The sequence below is a fragment of the Folsomia candida genome, unplaced genomic scaffold (assembly GCF_002217175.1).
Source record: "Folsomia candida strain VU population unplaced genomic scaffold, ASM221717v1 Fcan01_Sc001, whole genome shotgun sequence".
Lineage (NCBI taxonomy): Eukaryota > Metazoa > Arthropoda > Collembola > Entomobryomorpha > Isotomidae > Folsomia > Folsomia candida.
The window spans coordinates 13,373,191-13,389,563 of NW_019091193.1; the positions used below are offsets into that span (position 1 = coordinate 13,373,191).

The 16,373-nt window shown below is 38.0% G+C and overlaps 1 protein-coding gene across 1 annotated transcript in view; it reads right to left on the reverse strand.

Moving 5' to 3' along the window:
- Positions 1-16,373, reverse strand: part of LOC110842678 (titin) — a 64,658-nt gene that overhangs the window by 322 nt on the left and 47,963 nt on the right. Inside the window, exons 69-76 of the mRNA XM_035846611.1 lie at positions 9,099-11,531; positions 1,654-8,723; positions 1,426-1,593; positions 1,100-1,370; positions 764-1,039; positions 588-705; positions 368-528; positions 41-304 (exon numbers count right to left, since the gene is read on the reverse strand). Coding sequence (XP_035702504.1) covers positions 41-304; positions 368-528; positions 588-705; positions 764-1,039; positions 1,100-1,370; positions 1,426-1,593; positions 1,654-8,723; positions 9,099-11,531 — 10,761 coding nt within the window. The remainder of the gene's footprint in view (positions 1-40; positions 305-367; positions 529-587; positions 706-763; positions 1,040-1,099; positions 1,371-1,425; positions 1,594-1,653; positions 8,724-9,098; positions 11,532-16,373) is intronic.

Here is a 16,373-nt window from a genome sequence, read left to right on the forward strand (position 1 = left end):
TAATATTTTTTATTAAATTAAAATAACTATGGAAACCAACCTGTTGGGAGGAGATTAAACTCCACAGAGTCTTCTCCACAGGAATTTTTAATAACAAATTTAATCAGAGTATTCGTTGTTATGGTGAATTTTAAAATTGTGGAATCCACTCCAAACTCTTGGTTTTGAATTTCCGAACCATTTTCCGAACATATAAATTTCGTGGGTTTGTTTATGTACTCGATTTTTAGGGGAAATTCCTGGTTGATTTTTGGGTAGTATTTTGGGTCCGTTTTGGTCGTTATTTTCGGGGGGAGTTGGATTTCTATTAATTTTTTATTAAATATTATTCAGTTGCCATGGAAAAATATTAAAAATAAAAGCATACCCTCCAAAACGACGCTAGTTTTCGTGCTAATGCTGCTCCCATCGATTAAACAACTGAACTCGACATCGTCGCCATGGAGGATTTTGCTAATTTTCAACACACGCTTCGTCCCTTTCTTCACGGATTTAAAGCGGTCGATTTTCTTTACCGTTTTTCCGTTGCTATGGAAATTTATAAATTATTATATGAAAATTATAAAAAAACACAAATAAAAACCCACCAAAACCAAGAAACACTGGAACTCTCATCCGAAATCTCCAAGGTCAACTCAACTTCCTCCGTTTCCTTGGTAACCATGGTAACGGGGGGTAATTTCCTCTTGAAATATACGCTGGGTTCTGTAAATTAATAAACATTAAATCCCATCCTCAAAAAAAAATAATAAAGTAACCATACCAACGACGGTCAACTTGGCCCTGGAACTGTAACCCTCCTCCAACCCGACCCTACACGAATAAACCCCGGCATCCTTCACCCCGGAATCCATGACAACCAATCTTTGTCTCTTCCCATCAATGGCCAACTGCACCCTCTCACTCAAGACAATCTCAACATCATCATGGAACCACGTGACCCTCGCGTCCCCCTTGGTCAGCTCAATCTCAAAGATAGCGCATTCGCCACTCTGGACCGTCGTGTCCGTCAGGAATTTACACAATTCAGGGGGGAGTTCTGTTTATTTACTTTATTTTAAATAAAAATTCCCCACAAAAAATAAACAAGTAACCATACCAACGACGACCAACTCTGCTGAGGACTCCTCATCGTCAATCTCCCCCACGATCACCACGGTGTACTCCCCCTCATCATGAACCGAGACCTGTTTGACCACCAATTGTCTCACTTTATCATCCCGGATGAACTTGATCCTCTCATTCTCCACTAATTTCTGGCTGTCTTTGAACCAGGAGACCTGCCCCTGCTCGTCGGATAAGATCGCCGTGAAAATAGCCGTCTCGTTCTCGATCACCTCGGTGTCCGTGAGTTTTTCGGAAAACGTGGTCTAAGAAATTTGGGTTTTATTAGAAATTTATTTAAAAAATATTAAATCAACGCACCTTCTCACGCTTAACAACGATCGTGGTTTCCAATTCGACCACGACGCCATGCTCATTTTTTATAAAGACGCGATAGTCCCCAGCAGAGTCAAAGGTGGTTTTTTCGATAGAGTACTTTAACGTTATGGTCGAGGAGCCCTGGAGGACTTCGCAGTTCTCTCGGAGCACCTTTTATACAAGAGAAAAATCATCAAAAAAAACACCCAACAAAATAACCAACCAACTCACCACTCCGCCCTTCTCCCACACGACACTCGCGACCCCCTCCCTCCGAATAACCACGACCAACTCGACAAACTGTCCCACCTGACACTGCACCACCGGTTCCAAGCCCTTCAGAATCTCCACGCCCCTGAGCAAAACATCAAACTCGGCCGATTCCTCTTCATATTTCTTCTCAATTTTCTTCTCCCTCTTTTTAATAACCACCCCGCCCTCCCCGTCAATCTCCTCCACGGTGTAAGTCTTCTTTCTAATCTCAATCTGCTGCTCTTCCTCTTCATAAACGGAATACTCCTGAGTGATTTCCGGCCTCAATTTCAACGTCATTTCCACGGATTCTTCTTGACTAACTTTCTCCGGTTTTTTAACTTTCCCCAATTTAACTTTATAGTCACCTTCGATATCTTCAAACACTTGGTCAATCGTTTTCAAGGTGATTTCCTCATTAACCTCTTGAGTCTCATAAGGGACCTTCCGCTTTATCGTGATTTCACTCGAGACGGACTCCTCACCCATGGAAATTGGCTTTTGCTCTTTCCTAGTTAAAGTTATGGACTCTTCCGGTTCTTCTTTTACGACTTTCTCCATTTTTTTCTGCTGCGCTTTCTTTATTAGAAAATCCGCGGATTGTTCTTCTTCCCTTTCGATAACGAAAGTCCCCTCGACTTCCTCATCTTCCTGCTCGATTTTAGGGATGCTTTTCCTCTGTTTAATCGTCACGTTTTCCTCAATTTCTTCAATTCTTTGCTCCTTTCTCTTCATTATAAATTCCTCTTCAACTTCTTGTTTGGGTTTTTTAATCTTTGGTTTCAGAGTGATTGAGGTTTCAACGTTTTGGGAAATTTGCTCCTTTTCTTTTTTAGAAAGTGTTATGGACTCTTCTGGTTCGGTGGTTATTACCGGTTGGGACTTTCTCCGGGGGATTAGGAACTCGGCGGATTCTGGTTCTTCTTCAGGTTCTTGTTTTATGGTTAATTCCACTGCGACTTCCTCTTCCGGTTCGACTTTTGGTTTGGGTTTCTTTTTCAATTTTATCGTTTTATCCTGTTCGATTTCTTCAAAAGTTTGCGTCGTTGGTTTTATCGTGAATTCCGCGGACTCCTCGTCTTCTTCTTTTTGAATTGATGGTTTCTTTTTCAGTTTTAACGTGGCTTGTTCTTGTATTTCTTCGACTTTTGGCTGGGTGAAAGTCACTTGAACTTCTTGTTCTGTTTCCTCAATTTCTTTTGGTTTCTTGGTGATTGTCACGGATGCTTCTTGTTCCTCAGGAGAAAGTGATTTCTTTTTGGACGGTAATTTAACCACGGTCTCGACTTCCTCGGGTGAAAGTGATTTTTTCTTTTCTTTAGAAATCGTCACGCTTTCTTCGGGCTCAACGCTTATGCTTTTCTTTTTCGGTTTCTTTTTGCTAATACTGATTGATACTTCTTCCTGTTCGATTTCTTCGTAAACCGGTTTTTCAATTTCAATAATTTCCTTCTCCTTAACTTCTGGAATTACAATTTCCAACACGTAATCCTCCGGAGTGTACCATTTAATCTCAGCCAATTGAACTTTCTCTTCCTTTTCCTTCTTTTTAACCACTTTCTCCTCTTCTTTTGGGACTTCCTTCTTTTTGATTGAGGATTTTCTAGAGGGGGCTTTCTCTTCTACAACTTCCTCAACTCTCACTTCCGGTTTTGGCTCTGGTTTTACAACTTCCTCGACAACTTTCTCCGGTTCAACTTCCTGTTCAACTTCTGGAATTTCTTCCTCAATTTCTTTTGGTTTCAATTTTTTAACTTTTAATTTCTTTTCCTTCATTTCAATTTCTTTAGGTTTTGGTTCTTCTTTTGGAATAAAAACTAATGGTTCTAAATCTTCAACGATTCTTTCTTTTACTGGTTTTTCTTCAATTTCTTCGATATATTCCTCCGGGATGTAATACTTTATATTCCCGATTAATACAGCTTTCGTTGAGAATTTCTCCTTTTTCTCAGGCACGACTTCCGGTATTGGTTCGATGGATGATTTCCTAGATGTTTTATCAACGGATGGTTTTCTTGATGGTGGTTTAGATTGGACTGGGCTTGGGATTTCCTCCACTTTTTCAGGACTAGCTTCTTTAACTACTTGTGGTAATATTTCTTCAATTTCTTCCTCTTCTTCTTCCTTTTCTTCTTCTGGGGTTTCTTTAGGAATTGACTTTTTCTTTTTAACTTTTAATTTCTTTTCTTTAATTTCTACAATTTCAGGTGATTTCTCCTTTTTAAACACCAATGGTTCATCGTCGACAATAATTGGCTTGGGTTTCTTTTCAATAATCTCTTCAATAAATGGTTCAGGGGTATAGTATTTTATCTGGAAATCAAGATTTGCTGTTGATGAGAACTTTCTCTTCGTCACGGGTTCCAAGGATGGCTCACGAGTGGAGGATTTACTCGTTGGTAAGGATTTCTCGGGGGATTCTTCTTCAGTTTTTGGTACTGGCGTCGGTTCTGGTTCTGGTTCTTCTTCTTCCTCCGGTTTCCCAGCTTTCGTAACTTTCTTTTTCTTCTTTTTATCAGATTCAACATCTTTTAATTCCAATTTTTCTGGCTCCACTTCTGGTTTTTTAATTTCTTCCTTCTCTTCTTCATAAATTCCAGGTTTTTGGAATTTAATATTTGATATTTCCGCATCGTCAGATAATTTTTGTTTAGTTTCTGGTTCTTCTTCTGGTTTAACAACTTGTTTAGTCTTACTTTTCCCATCCTGACTTTTCAGACTACTTTTCCTTGATGGAACTTTCTCCGCTTTCTCTTCATCAACTTGGTCAGGTTTTTCAGCTTTCTTTACTTTCTTCACTTTCTTTTTCTTTAATTCATCTACATCCTCCTCATCCAGAGGTTTGGGTTTCTCCTCCGCTTTCTCTTCTGGTACTGATTTCTCTTTCCAAACTAATGGTTCAATTTCAACTTCTGGTTTTGGTTCGGCTTTCACTTGTTCAAGTTCTTCATATTCTTCAGGTGTGTACCATTTAATTTCACTTTCCAATGAAGCTTTAGCAACGAATTTCTCCTTCTTTTCGCGACCATCGTCAACAGATTGACTTCTTGATTTTATCGGTTCGTCAACTTTTTCAATTTCTTGAGTTTCAACTGGTTCGCTTTCTGCTGGAACTTCCTCTGGAACATCTTTTTCTTTCGATTTAGATCGAGATTTTGTTCGTTTCTTCAGTTCAGCTTTCTCCAAGGGTTCGTCGTCCCTCTCTTTTAATTTTAATTCCAATTTTTCAGGTTCAACTTCTTTTGGAATTTTATCTTCTTCCTCTTCTTCATAAATTCCAGGTGTTTGATATTTAATTTTGAATCCTAAATCAGCATCGTCTTGGAATTTTTCCTTTGTTTCCTTTTCTTCTTCTGGTTTTGAAATTGACATTTTCTTTTTAGATTTTGCTTCTTGCTCTTCTTTTAAACTTGATTTCCTTGATGGGATTTTCTCTACTTTCTCCACTTTTTCCTCTTCAATTGGTTCTTTTTCTTTATCCAGTTCTTCAATTTCTTCCTCTTTTTCACTCGGTTTCTTAACTTTCTTCTTTTTCTTTGCCACCAATTCTTTGGGTGCTTCTAATTCTACAGGTTTTTCAGGTGACTCTGCTTTCTCAAAAACAAATGGTTCAATTTCAATGACTTCTCTGATTTTTGGCACTTTCTCTTCAATTTCTTCAATATATTCCTCAGGAATATAATACTTGATATCACCGATTAACACCGCTTTTGTAGAATATTTTTCCTTCTTTACTTTCTCCGCTTCTGGGACGTTCTCTGCTACTTTCACTTCCTGAACTTCTGTTGGCGTCTCCTCTAAAATCTCGACAATTTCAACATCGCTTTCAACCTTAATTGGTATCATCCTTTCTTCAACAGCTTCCTTGACCGTTGGTTCAGCATCTGGCTTCTTTTTCTTTTTCTTGACTTTCTCACTCACTCCGACTTCCTCTTCTTCCAAAGGAATGGAAAAGCTAACCCTTTTCTTCCTCTCGACAACGGGTTGAGGTTGGTCTTCAAAAACTTCTTCAATTCGGACTTCCCCTTTTTCCAATGCGTCATCCTCTTGGGTAACTTTAGCTTGTCCAAATTCTTCAACGATGACTGGAATTTCTCTCACGGCAGGACTCACTGGACGATCCTCTGAAATGGTGACTACATTTTCTGGTGAAAGCAGTACTTTGGCCGTGTCTTCTTGAACAGTGACTTTAGCAACTTGTCCTAATTGAATATCTGGTTTAATTTCAGTAACTTCAAGTGTAATGTTTTCATCCAGTTTCTTTTTAGCCTGTTTTTTCTCTGGTTTTTTATCATCCTTTAGACTCCCCTCTTTCGATAATTCAACTTGCATTACTTTTTCAACGGCTGTTTTCTCAGTTAAACTTTGCTTAGCATTTTCATATTTAATACCTTCTTCAGATTGGGCTTCCGCTGTTTCACTGATTTGTATGGTTTTGCTAACGGGTAAACCAAGCTCCGTTTCACCTAAGGATCGCCGAGCTTTTGATAAACCCGGTTTCTTATCCTCTACTAAATCAGACTCCTTTGTTAACTGTACTTGCTGTTCTTCTGTTCTGTGATGATGTGGTGTTGTGGTTGACTGTGCGTTTTCTTGTTTGGTTTCTATGTTTTTCGTATCAATTTCTTTGTCGCAAATTACATGTGATTGACTGGATGGGATTCCTAACTCTGTTTCCCCAAGAGAACGACGTGCATTCTTTGTAGACAATTTCTCACTTTCGAATGTAGTTTCTTTCGTTAGTTTTGTTTGTATTTCCTCTTCCAATGGATGAATTGGCTGTAAAACTGGTTGAGCTTGTTCTTTTTTCGATTCCAAAGTAGCTGTTGGTTTTTCCTTTTCTAAAACTTTCACTTTCTTCTTGGAACTCACGCCCAATTCCTTTTCATCTAGAGTCGATTTAGCTTGTTTAGTATCAAATTTCTCTTGTGGTAAATCCGTTTCTTTTGATAATTTGACTTGTTCTTGGCTTTCAATCCCAATTACAGGTTCGAATGATGATTTTGCATTTTGCTCCTCACTCTTTACATCTTTCGTATCAATTTCTTTATCACAAATTACATGTGACTGACTTGATGGGATTCCTAATTCACTTTCTCCAAGAGAACGACGTGCATTTTTCGTAGCTAATTTCTCAGTTTCAAACGTGGATTCTTTAGTTAATTTAACTTGTTCTTGTTTTTCTACTCCATGAACTGGCTCCATTGTTGGTTTAATCTTCTCTTCTTGTGGTTTAAATTCTGTAGTTGTCGTTTCTTTTTCCAAAATTTTCACCTGCTTCTTGGAACTCACGCCCAATTCCTTTTCATCCAAGGTGGATTTCGCCTGCTTTCTCTCAACTTTCTCTTCTTTTAACTTCCCTTCACTGGATAATTTCATTTGTTCAAGGTTCTCCAATCCATGAACTGGTTCAATTATTTGTTTTGCTGTATCTTCTTTAAGTTTGAATTCTGTAGTTGGAGTCTCTTTCTCCAAAACTTTCACCTGCTTCTTAGAGCTCACCCCCAATTCTTTTTCATCCAAAGTAGATTTAGCTTGTTTTTCATCCAATTTTCCCATTTCTAATAATCCCTCTTTGTTCAAACCAACTTGAACTTCTTCAAAAATTCCATGAACCGGCTCTTGTAAAATTTTCCCCTTATCTTCTTTCATTTCAAATTCTTTAACGGATTTTTCCTTCTCAAGAATCCTAACTTTCTTGGTCGATCCAACGCCCAACTCTTTCTCATCCAACGTAGGTTTCGCCTGTTTCTCAACAACTTTCTCCATTTCCACAAAATCCCCTTCTTTACTCAACCCAACGACTTCTCTCACAGAAATCCCAACTTTCCCCCCTTCCAATCCGATTACACCAGTTTGTTCATTTCCTTTGGAGTCTCCAACTTTACCGACCCCTTCGAGAATGACGACTCCCCTCTCGTCAACAACTCCCATTTCACCCTCGACAATTCCACCAGTTAAATTCAATCCTCGATATTTAAACTCCTTAATATTTGGACCAATTTCTTCCCCAGTTCTGATTTCTCTAACGCTGACGGCACGATTCCTTTCAACTCCAATTCCACCTTGGGCTTGATGTGGTAACACAAAATCCTTCAAACTATCCGTTGAACTTAATGGGATGTTCATTTCGGTTAAAATTTGTTTTTCATATTTGAAATCCTTGGTAGCATTTTCTTGAACGGATTTTAATGCTAAATCTGAATCAATTTCTTTATGTAATGAAACATATTCTTGTACAGAAATGGACTCAGATTCGGTAAGCGCTGGTCTTGCGAGTTCTTCTTTCCTTTCAAATGGAATTAGCACGGATTCCTTTTCATGTAAAATTTTCTCTTCTGTAACACCAACTTTTTGTCCCTTGTTAATAATTTGTCCGGCTGTTTCTTCTTTATACTCAAATTTATCCACTTTCTCCGTCGATTCTTTAACTAAAACAGTGCTCACATCAATTGCTTCATTTTCAATAATGTTCAAATTCCCTTTAAATCCTTTTGGTTGCAATTTCCCAGTGAAACCTTCTTCCTTTTCCAAAGGCAAATCCACTTGACCGGATAATTCATGGGATTTCTTAATGACTTTCTCCGCTTTTTCCGATTTAGACACAAATTTATCAGTACTTCCAGCAGTCTCCAGCAATATTTGTTCATCAATATTAACTGCTCTGGTTTTCATAATGGATTTTGTAGATTTTTTCGTATCCAAATCTTTAATTTTCATCGGTGCTAGGGACTCTTCTGCCAAAACTACTTCAACATCCAATGATTTCTGCTCGTCTTGCGTTTTCTTTGCTTTCACTCTGCCCAATTCGCCGACGGGTTTTACTTCTGCGTATTCCTCGGGTTGGATTTGTGTTATGGAAAGTGGTTCTTGCCTCGAATCCGTCGTTATCAATTTTGCTTTCGTTTTTGACGATGCTAGTTGTTCCAGTTTTTGAAGAGTTTCATCGTCTGGCATGATTTGTTGCTCTTGAGGTTGGGATATTTTCTTTTTTGATGAAGTTGATAAGGTGGATTCCTCTTCGGTTATTTCCGTGATCTCCACAAGACCTGTCACCCACAGATTTGGATTAATTTCTAAGATTTACGCAATTTTAAGCGGGATTTACAGTTCATCGTCATTCTAAATCCGAAATTTTTATCTAAATTTTTAATTGCGGTGATGATATTTTGGCTAATTAAAAAAATCGGATTGACATGAAGTATAAACCCAGAATCGTTAGTAATATAATTATATGATTTTATGAACAAAGTCCACGTGACAATGAGAAATGTGGCCGATGTTTTGATTTGGTCGAAATTTTTTAATGTCGCTGAGATGCCAATCAAAAAATCGGATGTGGCTCATGATAACCGAAGATTAGTAATGTAATTCACATAATTTTAAATGTCCAAGTGAAAAAAAGTGGAAAAAATGTGACCAACCTGATTGTTCCTTATTTGATTTGAATGTTGTGAGTGTCTCAATGTGTTGTTGATTATCTGGGTGAACAATGTAGCGTGTTTCTGTGGTACTTACGATACCTTCTTCTTCTTCTCTCTCCACTTCCTCCTCCATTTCCTCTTTCACCATCTCCTGCTCACTAACCCCCACTTTCTTTCCCTTCTTTATCCCAACTTTCTCCCCAGCCATCCTCAAATCAATCTCTTCAACACTGGCAACTTTATCCCCACCAGCTCCGCCAATATCTTTGATTTTTCCCTGTCCAAAATTCACCCCAACATCAAGTTCAGAACAAATTTCTAAAATTTCCACTCCCAAATCTAAAGGTTCAACTTTGAGTTTAGCAATTTCCACAGCTTTCCCCGCTTGAGAAATATCACTTAAATCGATTCTAACATCTTCTTCCCTTCGCCTCACAACATTTTGTTCTTCTAGAATTACGAGATTGGATTTTTGTGTATCATTCGTTGGTGAGGAAAAGTTGATGGTTTGTTCCGTTGGTTGAGTAGAGTAAAGTGAATCGATTTTTGTAACTGCTTGTTGTTTTTGTTGCTGTTCCTCCGAGGATGGAATTGTGTTTTCAAGTAATAAATTAGTAAATGTAGAACTCGTTGGTTTTGGTTCGGTAAATGATGATGTAATGTTTTGTTGAATTTGTTGTTCCTGTTGTGAAATGTCTCCCACTGATTCTTCAGTTTGAATTAATTGACTCAATCCAACTGCTTTCCCAACAGATTCTAAACTAAAATTTCCCTTCCTCTCCATTTCACTACTAATCTCCATTGGAACATTTGAATCATAAGGTTTAATGATTTCTCCTTGATTTTCATGCAAATAAACGAAATCTGTTGAAATATTTTGCTTATCAACTTTAAACTCTGGAATCGTAAGTTCCTTTTCTTTAAAATCTACAATCAAATTATCCACCACACCACCAACGGATTCGCTTAATCGAAAATTAGGTTTCATTCCTAAATCAGACTTGTGTGTGAATTCTTTGAATCCTTCAATAATTTCTGGTTGATCCGTTTGATACGTTTCAAATTGTAAATCTGTTGGGATGACTTTCTCTTTTTCCGTTGGAATTATAATTAACTCTGATTTTTCAATAACATTTTCAACCCTGGTTTCTATCTCATGTCCAATTTCTAGTTCCATTTTTGGTTTCTGACCCTCTGCCAATTTCATGCTATGCTCACCACAAGTATCAAGAATTGGATTTTGTTCAATTTCTAAGCTTTTCCCTAGTTCAAAACTTATTGAAATATTTTCCTTTTTCGTTGATGATTTAGGAAATTCCTGTTCTTTTAGAAAAATTACATTTTCTTGTGTATAAACCCCTTCAAGTGGTTGCGTTGAACCTACTTTCACTTTCTCCCCAATGGAGTCAATGGATTTATAAACCCCACTATTCTCATAAATCATATTTTCATTAATTTCTGGCATTTTTCCTGTAACATCGACTGTAAATTTTGTAACTTGTTGATTTTTATGTTTCTCAGTGTTAAACTCGCTAACATTTTCAATCAGATCTGTGGTCGTTGTTGATTTTATTGCATTAATTTGTAATCCTTGAATGGATTCAGTAGGCTTCGTCAATTTCAAAGATTCCTGTTTGGATTCTACAACACTGTCCAAAACTAAAACTTTGCTACATTCTAACTCCGTCATCAAATCAGAAGGTAAGACTTTCCCTTTTTGCTCGTTACTAGTGAAAGCATCCTTCACTCCCACTGATTCAAAAGGTTTAGTTTCGCTCATTAAAATCCCCATTTTTCCACCCTCAATATTAACATTGACAGTTTTCTTTTCATCTAAGGTTTCAGTTGTTAAAATGGTTTCATTTTCTAACTTTGGTATCACATCCCTCACCGTCAAAGAATTATTATTCCCTTGCTCTACCTCAACGTTCGTTTGTGTGGATGGTGTTACTGGTAAGAGTTTTACATCGCCACTGGTTGTGTCACACGTCTCATTAATTTCATTGGTAAGGCTAATATTTTCGACAAAACTGGATTTTGACGTAGCCCAGCCACTTTTTCCAGGTATAAATTCAGATTCAGATTGCAGTATTAAATTTGTTTCCTTTGAAACCTGTTCATTATGTGGTGTTGTTGATTTTAAGGCATTTTTCTGATCTAAACTAAACTCGGTCATGTCTCTCAAACCTTCGAAAACTAAATTTGCACTGTTTGTAATTTCAGTAAGATTTTCTCTTTTACTAAAAACTGCTTGTTCTTGACTTGGTAGTTTTATTACGTCATCGACTTCTTTGTCATAGACGAGGAGGTTGTCGTGGGTGAGCTGGTGATGTAGTGTGTCATTGAGTCCGAGGGTTCCGGATTGGATTGTTGTTGTGTCGTGTTTTTGTTCCCCTAATCCGATTTCAGGGATGATTTGGGTAACATTCAATTCTGTAAAAGGTGCCCATATTTGTACATTAGCTTTGTCTGCAGGTGTGGTTTTGAATGAGTCTCCGGGTTGTATGTGTTGGAAGGTAGTGTTTGTTTCAATGGGTAAAGCAGGTTGTAATGTACACACTGGTTTATCAACAATTGGTTGTTTCATGGTTGGTAATGTCCCCGTTTGTTCAAGCAACAAATGTTCTTCAGAAATTGGTCTGCAAGATGAATTAGTTGCATGCTCTGTGGTAGTACTTGTACTTGGTATTGTGGTGGTGGTGGTTGTGGTGGACGTGTCCAATGGAGTGGATTGTTCGGATGGGGTGGATTGTGCATATGATTCTAACCTTTCTAATGCTTGTGATGGTTGCATATGAAATTTTGAGCCTAAACTAACGGTTTCTCTCGTATCTACAATGACGGAAGATGTTTCCAAGTTTTGTGGCTGTGTTTTAAATGCTACTTCTTGATCACTAACGAAATCTAGAGTGGACTCGGCCTGTTTATCTTCTAATCTATTCATTGGTCTGTGGATTTTTAAGACTTTTTCTATTACCTCAACTTTCTCAACTACTTCTGGTGTTTTAAATTTAACATTAGAATCTGAACCATCGGATGTTTCATATTCTGGTGGAGTATAGAATTTTATGTCAGAAACACTTTCTACTTTGCTCTTTAACTTGACAGCTTTCTCTTCTGGGAGGGCATACAAATTGGATGGTTTGATTGGTTGGGTGGATATTTCTTCTGTGTATTCGATTGGAGAGTGAAAGTGGATCGATTGTTCTTGACTTGATGTGGTTTTTGTCTTTTGTTTCTTCTCTGGGATCTCTGGTTGCTTTAAGGTTTCTGGTTTTGGGAGTTTTGAAATCACTTCTTTCTCTTCTTCAATAAAATCCGTTGGGGTTAAAAATTGGATTTCTTGATCTTGTTTTCCATCGTCACGTTGTTTCTTGACCTTTTTCTTTGGTTGTTCATCTGGTTTTTCCGATTCCTTCAATTTCAATGATGGACTCGTGGTATCGACATCCTTATCTTTTGCATCTTCTTTTATGTAGTCAGTTGGGCTTTGGAACTTAATTTCATACTCTTGCGTTTCATCTACTTTGTCTTTCTTTTTAATTACTTTCTCTTCAAGTGGAACATGCTTTTCTGGCTTTTTCTTTGACTTTAACTCAATGTCATCAGGTTTTTCAGGTTTCGTTTCTTTTTCCTCTTTCTCCAAATCTTTTGGAGAATAAAATGTAATTTCTGATTGCAGTTTTGAATCATCTTTCTCACGTTTCTTTGATTTTTGGGTGCTATCTTTATCGTCTATTTTCAATGGTTTGTCTTTAACCGGTTTACTTTTATCTATATCCTCATCAGTGAAATCAGTTGGATGCATAAATTCAATTGCTTTCTCCTGTTTTGAGTCATCTTTTACTTTTTTCCGTTTCTCCTTTTCCTCAATTGGTTGCTTGTCTTCAATTTTTTTCTGGGGTTTTAATGAAATTTCTTCTTTAATTTCTGGTTTACTTTGAATTACTTCTTCTTGAACTAAATCAAGTGGTACGTGGAAAATAATCTCTTTTGATTGTTCTGTTACAACTTTCTTTCTCTTCAACTTCTTCTCTTCCATGGATTTCAATTCAATTGGTTTCTCTTTAGGCTTTTGAACAATTTCAACTTCTTCAACATATTCCTGTGGAATAAAATATGTAATTTGTCGATCTTGTGAACGTTCTATTTTAGTTTTTAGCCGTATTTCACGTTCTTCAGTTGGGCGAACAAAAGGTTTTACTGGTTTTTGTATAATTTCAGTCTCATCACGTGTTTCTGGTACGAATACTTTCTCAATTGTCGGCATTGAATCATCAGCCTCTGGTTGTTCGACGGGTTTCTTTTTCTTTTTGATTATCTTTTTCTTCCCAATTTTATCTTGGTCTTGATCTTCTAATTCAATGGGTTTCCTTTCATCAGGTTTATTATCATCGTCACTCTCGTAATAATCCAATGGAGAAAGCCAGTAAACTTTCTCAATACCAATTTCTTCCCATTCTTTCCTTCTTTGAAGCTTGGTTTCGTCCAATTTTACAACAGTTACCGGCTGTCGCATTGCTTTATCTGCTTGTTCATCAGGAATTGTTGGACTTTGAAATATTATCTCACTTTCTTGATCTTTGGCTTGTTTCTGTTTCTTTTTTAACTTTTTCTCGTCCGCTGGACTCTCACTAATTGTACTCAATTTCATTTTCCCGTCATCCAATTCTTCAGTCCCCAGTTGTTGCTCCTTCGCCTCATCCTCCAATCCTTCTGGTACATAGAACATTACACCTCCCTCTTGTTTCGCATTGGTCTTTCCCTTCTTTCGCTTCTCATCTGTATCCGCCTTTCCTCCTGCTTTCCTCGAAATATCACCATCGTCCACCGTCTTCTCTCTAACGACGCTCTGCTCAGTAAAGTCAACTGGAGAAACAAAGTCAACTTGACTTGATTGAACTTGCTCCGACTTCAAACGCTTTTTAACATCGGCCTGACTTTCACCCGCAGATTGGCTGGTTTTTCTTTGCTTTAATTCTGCATCTTTGGTTTCCATTATGTCTTCTTGTAATTGGATGTTGTCGGGCGATTCAAATTCCACGATTGGAGTGTCTTCTGCACTAGTTTTTAGCTTCTTCTTTCGTGTAACTTTGGATTTTTCTACAATTTCCTGATCTTTATCCTTAAAGCTTGGAGTAAAAACTAAGGGCTCCTCTGGGACAGATTCTTCAACTGGAGGAATCAAGTGTTCAGTTTTATCTAATTCCTTTGGAGTATAAAATGTAATTGAAGCTTCTTGAGACAAATCTGCACGCATTTTCGTCTTTGACACACGAACTTCTTGAACAAATTCTGGCTGGTCAATCTTCATTTGAACCTTTGTTGGCTTTAGCTTTTTCAGAGATTCTTCTGTAAATTCTGTAACTACTGGCCTTTGGACCACTTTCTTTTTCACTGGTTTCGGAATTTTTGCTTTTGGAACTGCCTTAGGAGATTCCATTACTTCAGGTATCTCATCATCCTCTTCCTCCTCATATTCGTTTGGGATGAACATGATCATATCCTCCAATTGTTCCCTAATTCTTTTCTTTTTTAAGATTTTCTTCTTAATTTCAACCTCCTTTCCTTCTTCTCTTAATTTACAAATTTCTTCTTCCAAGCTAATTTCTGGAATTTGCATCTGTGGACCTGTCTCCCTAACTTCTTCTAAATACGGCTGTGGATTGTAGAATAAAATTACACTTTCTTGCTTGTATTGAATCTTTGTCCTCTTTGGCTTGGATTGTGTGTCTGTTATGAGAGACGCTCGGCGAACAAATTCTGGGACATCCAATAAGGTGCTTGGTCCTTGAACAGGCTCACTCTCTTCAAGATATTCTTGCGGGGTAAATAATTGAAGTTCTCGAGAAGGCTGTGTTTCCTTAGTTTTATAAATTTGAAATTTTTCGGCTGCGTATGGTGGGCTTATTAAAGGGGTAAATACAGGAGTAGGAACATCTTTGGGCTGCTCAACCTCTTGCTCTTCTTCCACGTCGTCAGGCGAGACAAATTGAACGGAAGTCTCTTGTTCCCCATCTGCTTTGACCTTTTTGCGAATGACTTTCTTGGTTTCCGGTTTCTTTTCCGGTTTAGGAAGCTTGGTAAGACCCGAATCTTCAATTTCAGGTTGCTTAGCTTCCTCAGTGTCTTCGGCAAGTTCAGGGGAAGTGAAAGCAATGTCGACTTCTTGTTCAGTGTCAGCTTTAGCTTTCTTTTTGATAACTTTCTTTGTAGTTGGTTTGTCCTGCAGTTTTGGAAGTAGTTGATCAGCTTTCACTTCCTCTTGCTGTTCTGCTTCCTCTTCGGCTAATTCTGGAGAATAAAACTCCATTTCAGTGGTTTGTGATTCGTCAGCTTTAGCTTTCTTTTTAATTACTTTCTTCTTTTCTTGCTTCTCAATTGGTTGAAGCTTGGGCAAACCAGTGTCTTGTTCTTCAGGGGTTTCCTCAAATACTTCTTCTTGGTAGTCAACTGGTGTGTAAAAATCAATTTCCCGTTCTTGAGTTGCAGAAACTTTGACTCGTTTCTTAACGACCTTCACCTCCTCTGGTTGAACTTGTTTCTTGACCTTTTTGATTTTTAGAACTTCTTGTTGCTCATCCTTTGGCTGTTCAACCTCTTGTTCTTCTTCCACGTCGTCAGGCGAGACAAATTGAACGGAAGTCTCTTGTTCCCCATCTGCTTTGACCTTTTTACGAATGACTTTCTTGGTTTCCGGTTTCTTTTCCGGTTTAGGAAGCTTGGTAGGGCCGGAATCTTCAATTTCAGGTTGCTTAGCTTCCTCAGTGTCTTCGGCAAGTTCAGGGGAAGTGAAAGCAATGTCGACTTCTTGTTCAGTGTCAGCTTTAGCTTTGTTTTTGATAACTTTCTTTGTAGTTGGTTTGTCCTGCAGTTTTGGAAGTAGTTGATCAGCTTTCACTTCCTCTTGCTGTTCTGCTTCCTCTTCGGCTAATTCTGGAGAATAAAACTCCATTTCAGTGGTTTGTGATTCGTCAGCTTTAGCTTTCTTTTTAATTACTTTCTTCTTTTCTTGCTTCTCAATTGGTTGAAGCTTGGGCAAACCAGTGTCTTGTTCTTCAGGGGTTTCCTCAAATACTTCTTCTTGGTAGTCAACTGGTGTGTAAAAATCAATTTCCCGTTCTTGAGTTGCAGAAACTTTGACTCGTTTCTTAACGACTTTCACCTCCTCTGGTTGAACTTGTTTCTTGACCTTTTTGATTTTTAGAACTTCTTGTTGCTCATCCTTTGGCTGTTCAACCTCTTGTTCTTCTTCCACGTCGTCAGGCGAGACAA